Source organism: Bidens hawaiensis, unplaced genomic scaffold (genome assembly GCF_021521415.1).
Source record: "Bidens hawaiensis isolate Kalapana, Puna unplaced genomic scaffold, B.hawaiensis_p1.1 tig00011189_1, whole genome shotgun sequence".
NCBI classification, from domain to species: Eukaryota; Viridiplantae; Streptophyta; class Magnoliopsida; order Asterales; family Asteraceae; genus Bidens; species Bidens hawaiensis.
Window position 1 is genome coordinate 153,532 of NW_027491869.1, and position 7,002 is coordinate 160,533.

Genomic DNA, 7,002 nt, shown 5'->3' on the forward strand with positions numbered 1-7,002 from the left:
AGAATGGGACCTATATAGTGACATATGGGCAGAAGTCATAATTTTCTATATTAATTAACATTTGTTACGAAAATTTGTAGATGAACGAAGAAGTGGAGAACAAAAAAGGATCGAATATAGCTAATGATTTATTAGTGAATTTGATTTTTCTTTTTAATTAAAATATTGTTGCAATTCGTTGACTAAATTGTATGACCATCAAGACTCAAGAGGGTGTTTTTACCTAACCTGATTTGTCCTAACCAAAACTAATGCTCCATACATGAAGGTGTGAGTTTCTGTTTTAGTATATAGAGTAAATCTCACATCAAGGCATACCAGACTTTCCTAATTATAACAATCATCAATTGGGAACAAAGAACATGCATCAAACTAGACGTGCACAAATCGGGTTCAACTGGAAAACCCGAACCGGTTCGAAACCGGTTTTTTCACACCGGGTTGTAAAATGGAACCGGTTCCAATCAAGAACCGGTTCGGTTCCCGACCCGAACCGATGCCCAGATATGCTAACTTTTAAGAACCGGGTAGGGTATGAACCGGAACCGGTTTTTACGTAAAAACCGGTTCCACCGGTTTTTTTTGAAATTTAAATATTATAGCCGTTAGGAACCGGTTCCAACGGCTATATAGCCGTTTTTGACCGTTGGAACCGGTTTTTTAACTACAAATAGGTTATTTTCTTACTATAAATAGCAAGGTTTGTTTGTGTACTTGTTAAACCAATTCCAAAACTATAAAACACACTCCAAACCACAATTAACCTTAAACCGACAACAAATGGCAACTAATGATGACGTTGTTATGGTGATCGAAACAACAAGATGCCCCGATGTTTGGGTTCATTACGATTTGTGTCTCATGACCGACTCACATGAGTTGGCACGTTGCAAATATTGCTCGAAGTTTCTTAAAGCAAGGTCCAACTCGACATTATGAAAACATACGAATAAGTATTGTCGAGAGAAAAGAAGGTTGGAAGCTAAAAAAACGGAAGTGGGAGAGTCGTCCGGCTCTACAACCCAAAAATAAGTATTCCCGGATTAAAACGACGAACTTTGTTTTTTATGTTTTAGTTGTTATGTTTAGTATCGTTTATGTTTTAGCCTTCTTGTTAGTTTTTTTGATGGGTGCCATAATAATATTTAGTTGGATGGTCGGGTAAAGGAACGGGTTTGCTAAAGGAGTAGTATTTTAGTTTGTTTTTGAGTTTGGTGGTGAAACAAGTGGTGGAAACAAGTTATATATAGGTTTGGGCATCAAAAACCGGTTCCAACGGCTATATTACCGTTGGAACCGGTTCCAACGGATCTATTGTCTCAAAAACCGGTTCCAACGGCTATATTACCGTTGGAACCGGTTCCAACGGCTAATTGGTGTCTAAAAAACCGGTTCCAACGGCTATATTACCGTTGGAACCGGTTCCAACGGCTAGTTTGACTTTTGTTTGACCCTTCAAAAAAAACCCGTCGGAACCGGTTTTTCCAGGTACGAACCGAACCGGTTCCAATTAAGAACCGGGTAGGAACCGCGTTGGAACTGATACTGACATACAAATAGGAGAACCGGGTACGATTTTCGGGTACAAAAATACCCAAACCGGGTATTGTACCAACCGAGTTGGAACTAGAACCGGTTCCGGTTCGGTTCCACCAGTTAGGTTCCGGAACCGGTTTTTTTGTGCACGTCTACATCAAACCATCGCCCATATTTTCAAAAAGCAAAGCACATGAAGTACGCAAAAAAGGAAATATTCAAAACAAGCCCACACAAATCACAAGCATGGCCCACTTATTTTGGGTCAAAAATCTCTGACACTTGATGGGCTACAAACTTTCACTCTGGGCCCCACAAGATCTCACTTCATGCATAGAAAAAAACCAACTAAAGAAAGTCACTCTTTTCATTTCTCAACACTAAGACAAAGTTCATAATTTACAAGAAAACACATAAAAAGCACATGGGTCCACACACCCTTTCAAGATAATCCAATTTGAACAACGGTATGAGCCGCAGTAGCTACATGACCAAACTGTGTTTGCGCCTGCATAAGCTTTGCGTCGATTACTATCCGCTCATTAGGCTGTTGGCTAGACATGCCATGTGGGTGAGCCTGTGCATGTGGTTGGGTATAATACGTGTTATTATTTAAGTCAATCACCACTCCACCGGTGTGCACGTGACTCTTTGCTTGATCTCCACCGTTAGTTGGCATATATACATATTGCGGAGGATGAGCCGCCACAGGTGGTGCTACTGCCAACCTTTGATCATAAGGAATAACGGGCCCTGTAAAAAGTTTGTAGGTTTGTTAGTATGCGAACGAGCTCGGAAAGTTGAAGGGGTGATTTGGAAATTGAGAAAGGTAATGTACCTGTAGGCATTCGCGGGGGTGCTTGAGTAGTTGAAGCATTGTAGATGTTTACGGATGTGTCGGTTACTCTACCGCTTCTTATTGTGGTGTCTATTGCTCTTCTGTTGTCAAATGTGGTGTCTAGTGTTCTGTTGTTGAACGAAACAACAGTTTGATGTGGTCTGGAAGCAACCATACTTGAATTGACCGAGGACCTAACAAGGAATAACAAAGTTTAATATGTAATATTTAATAATTCGCACAACACCACTTATTAGTTTTCTATAAACTACTTAACCTTTAATATAAAAATTATAATCCATAACTTCAACAACATTGGTCTGTTCTTTTTCGGTTTTTGCGGTTTTTAGAACTACTTATCACTCAAGTAAAAACAAAATCCATAAATTCAATAACAAAAGTCACGTTTTTCAGTTTTAGCTGTTTATAAAGTTTGTTCTTTCGGTTTTTGGTACATGCAAAACTGAAACCGAGAACAGGACCAAGAATTACAAAATCTTACCTTGGGAGGGAAGCGTGTTTCCGCTCTGGAGGCATAACAGGCCCGTTTTTCCCAATGTTTTCCTCTAAATATGCAAACTGTCTACGGAACTGACCAATAGCACTGCATGGTAACAATAACATAAGTTAAATCCCAAATAAAATAAGTAGCTAAAATGATGGTAATAAATGATAATTATAAAAACCTAGGATAGAAAAAGTTGGTGCTTTCATTTCCCGCCATGTAATCTTTTAAAAGCTGAGGGTGATACTCGAGAATTTCCCTAAATATTAATTCTCGAATATCCTCTTTTGTAACCCGACGCCTCTCGAACTCAAATTCCAATTTTGAGATTGATTGGCAAGACGGCTCCCTCTCAAGCTTAGCTAACCCCTTGAAATACGGATCCGCTAATGCCTAACAAAAATATAAATCAGAGGTCAAAAGGGTAAGTAAAAAATCAAATTTAGAAAGCACAGATGAATAATAATAACAATACAGACCTCCTCAGCAGTTGGTCGTTCCTTTGGATCAAATGCTAACATCCTTTGCAATAGTCTGAGTGCCAACAGGTCAACGCTTGTGAATTTTTGTGAAAATGGGACGGGTTGCTTTTTACGCATGTCCATTAAGTATTTTCTTGCTTTATCATTACGAACCTGCATTAAATTTAAAAAAAATGAATAAAAAATGTATGTTTATAAACGGGAAATGAAAATGTGAAAAGAACATGCTCCAGAAATGGTGTCTGATGATGGTGTCCCGAGAAGGTCGGTTATAAGTTCCAGCTGATGAACGACACTTTTACCCGGGAAAAGCGGTTTTCCAGTCAATACTTCAGCAAATATACAGCCGATGCTCCATATGTCAATAGCAGGAGTATACTGAAATTTAACATTTATATAATTTAATTAATAAAAAAATACAAAGAACACCTTGGGCTAACTGAAAATTTTATAAGAAACCATGAACGCATATATATCACATTTAAAGCATACTGCAGTGACATGCCTGTAAACGAACCGTTTGACTTGAAGTTCGTTTATGTAATAAACAAATAAACATGAACAAAAATCATTGTTCAGCTAAATAAAAAAAAACGAACCTGAACACATATCAAGTTTGTTCATTTATGTTTGTGAGCGTTTGTTAATTTAAATTTGCTTATGCTTGTTCGCTAACGTTTACTTATGTTAGTTAGTTTACGTATGTTTAAGTTCGTTCATTTACATTCGTTAATATATTCATTGAAATTTTTTAGGTCCATTACAATTTAGTTCCAATTTTAATAACTTCTAGGCCCAACACATTGTAGTTCACGTTTAATTTCAATTGGTTTCAGCTAAGTTACGTTCACTCATCTATGTTCAGTTACATTCGTTCGTTTACATTCGTGAACCATTCGTATACAGTTAACAAACAAACATGAACACAAAAACGTTCATTTTCTTAAAAGACGAACGCGAACAAGAAAACGCCATTCGTTTTATTTCTCTGTTCTTGTCCTCTAAGTTCGTTTACAGGCCTGCCAAAAATGACAAAATAATGCAAGATAGAAATTACTAAAAATGGTAACCTTTGAAGAAAAAGATCCACAAAGCTCGGGCGCCCTATACCATCTTGTTGCTACATAATCCTGAAACATAATAATAAAAACAAAAGATTAAATATTCTGCATTTAACATGCATGTCCAAAAAGTAGATTAATAACTCACCGTCCAGAGAACAGCTGTCGGGGCATCATTAAATGCAACCCTTGCGAGTCCAAAATCGCATATCTTGAGCTTGCAATTCGCGTTTGCTAATATGTTCTTCGGTTTAAGATCACGATGAAACACATTCGCTGAATTTATACAAATTTTATAGCCAGATTTAGCTCCAAAATTAAAAAATTTAGTTGACTTTTGAGTTTTTGACTATATATTAATAAGTTACCTGTATGCATATATTTTAAAGCTCGTAGCATTTGATAAAGGAAAAAACGGTGATGTTCATGTGTGAGGTCATCATTGGCCTTTATAACTTGATGAAGATCCGACTCCATAAGTTCAAACACAACATAAATATCTTTAAACGCGCGCCTAGATGGCGGCAACATGATCCGTTTAATTTCAACAATATCAGGGTGCCTTAAGAGCCTTAACAATTTGATCTCACGCAAGATACGAATAGCATCGGACGCGTGTTCAAATATATCCGTTATCTTCTTTATTGCAACCTTTTCCCCCGTGTGTGTGTCAACAGCTGAGCAAACAACTCCATAACTTCCCTTCCCTATAATCTCCAATATCTTGTACCGATTCGATTCACCATATTCAGTGAAGAATTCAACCTCTTTCGGATTCTGTAACGCAATGGTTCAGCATCAATATACATCATTATATAAGTTTACCAACACGCTAACTTAACTCTAGAAGCATTTATTAAACTGTCGACAACAACAATTTAATCCAAAATTCAAACATTAACACATCTATCATTGTTTCATAATATCCAGATTTTAAAAATTGACCTATAACAAAAAAAAAATCCAAAACCGAATCGCAACGCAGTCCAGCTCAAATTTTTGATTAGCCGACACTTTACAGCATCACATGCGGTACAAATTCATGATAAATTCAATCTCTTTGGGCTTCTGTAATGCAACTATTGAACATCATTATACATTAAATACAGTTTAAAAATCATATTTTTTACATTATAAAGCTTGCAACAACATTAACTTAACAACTGTAGAAGCATTAAATTAAACCATCAAGAACAACAATCGAATTCAGCTAAATTTCAAAAATTCGAAACCTAATGGCAATGAAGTCCAGCTCAATTATGAATAAATTAGAGGTTAAAAATCATAGAGTTGGCATTATAAAGCTTGCCATGACAGTAATTCAACAGCTCTAGAAGCATTCAATTAACTCTGGAAAACAACAATTGAGGCATAATATCCAGATTTCCAAAAATTGACCGAAACTTAAAACCTAATGACAAATTGAGAATACATGAGCTGAATTCAACAAAAAAGGAACCTTTCTGCGCGGCGGATCTTGTTGCATCATCGTAAACCTTTCTGTAAATTGAAGAGATTATTGGCGGAAATTGTAAGAAAATGATGAAATCAACCGCATTCGGCCACCTACCAATCACCAAACTGTAATCTCTAATCTTCTCTCTGGAAATAAATTATAATAATAATAATAATAATAATAAAGTCATCCAATTCGCCACCGCCACCGTGACAAGAAGTAATTAATATAATATAATCTCAGGAAGAGATTGAAAAGAAGCAAGCAGCTTATTACTATCGGCAGATGAATCAGCTTGTTCAAACAACTGAATTATTGTTGTTGAATTCAGAAGCGGTGAATGCTGAATCGGTGGCCAGATGAGATTTGAAGATCTGGCGGTGGGTGGGTGGTGGTGGTGGTGGTGGTGGCTTACGTTTCTAGAGAGAGAAAGAGAGTTTGGTTAAATAGATGGAAAGAAAACAAAACAAATGTGGGCTTGGTTTACTTTGCTTTGGTGCGGTTCTAGACTTGTTTTTTATCCACTTCGTAAACGTAACGTATCCAACTTTAAAAAAAGTAATAACATAATAGTTGAGAAAAGTGAATACGATACCGTTAATCGTATAAGTTTACAGATATATTTTTAGAAGTACTATAATTTTGTTATTAATAAATTTCACTTATAATTTTGTTATTAATAAATTTCACTTATAGTTATATTTTTAAATTTTGAGTAAGAAAACTGAAAAAAAAAAAAGAATATTATTTTCATCTTAAAGATTTTGTGGTTTGTTTTAAGTAGACGGAATATTCCTTTTTCATTTTATATGTTCTTATTTAATAAATTATTTTTCTAGTATATGTTATTATTTAATAGTATTGTTCTATTCTTTAAAAATTAAAACAACCCGTTAAAATTGTTGCAATTTCCTTAAAATGGACGGAAATTGTTGAGTAATATATGATTAACTGAATATTATGTTGTAATGATGGATTTAAAATTGTTAACTGAATAATCATGTGTGATTTAGGGGTGTACGAAACCGAAAAAACCGATCCGAAACCAAAAAAATTGGACTGAAACAAAAATCAACAGTTTAATTATGTTTTAATCAAAGCCGAACTTATGGTTTGGTTTTGGT

General features: G+C 35.7%; 1 protein-coding gene across 1 annotated transcript; it reads right to left on the reverse strand.

The window, feature by feature from the left end:
* Window positions 1–1,876: 1,876 nt before the first annotated feature.
* On the reverse strand, window positions 1,877–5,933 carry LOC143537426 (mitogen-activated protein kinase 15-like). Its single transcript, XM_077031202.1, has 10 exons — window positions 5,882–5,933; window positions 4,791–5,199; window positions 4,571–4,698; window positions 4,432–4,491; window positions 3,590–3,739; window positions 3,359–3,514; window positions 3,061–3,272; window positions 2,877–2,978; window positions 2,375–2,568; window positions 1,877–2,289 (listed from the first exon to the last, which is right to left on the reverse strand). Exons 1-10 carry the CDS (start codon window positions 5,909–5,911, stop codon window positions 1,979–1,981), a joined length of 1,752 nt encoding a protein of 583 aa, XP_076887317.1. The 5' UTR covers window positions 5,912–5,933; the 3' UTR covers window positions 1,877–1,978.
* Between the last annotated feature and the right edge of the window lie 1,069 nt (window positions 5,934–7,002).

Bases quoted from the DNA above. Each gene is read 5' to 3' on its own strand.
- LOC143537426 (XM_077031202.1), bottom strand. From the start codon at position 5,911: ATGATGCAACAAGATCCGCCGCGCAGAAAG. The intron at 4,492-4,570 runs GTGAGTTATTAA...ATTATGTTTCAG, and splicing joins CGACAGCTGTTCTCTGGACG to GATTATGTAGCAACAAGATG. The intron at 3,515-3,589 runs GCATGTTCTTTT...AATTTAATGCAG, and splicing joins CATCAGACACCATTTCTGGA to GTTCGTAATGATAAAGCAAG.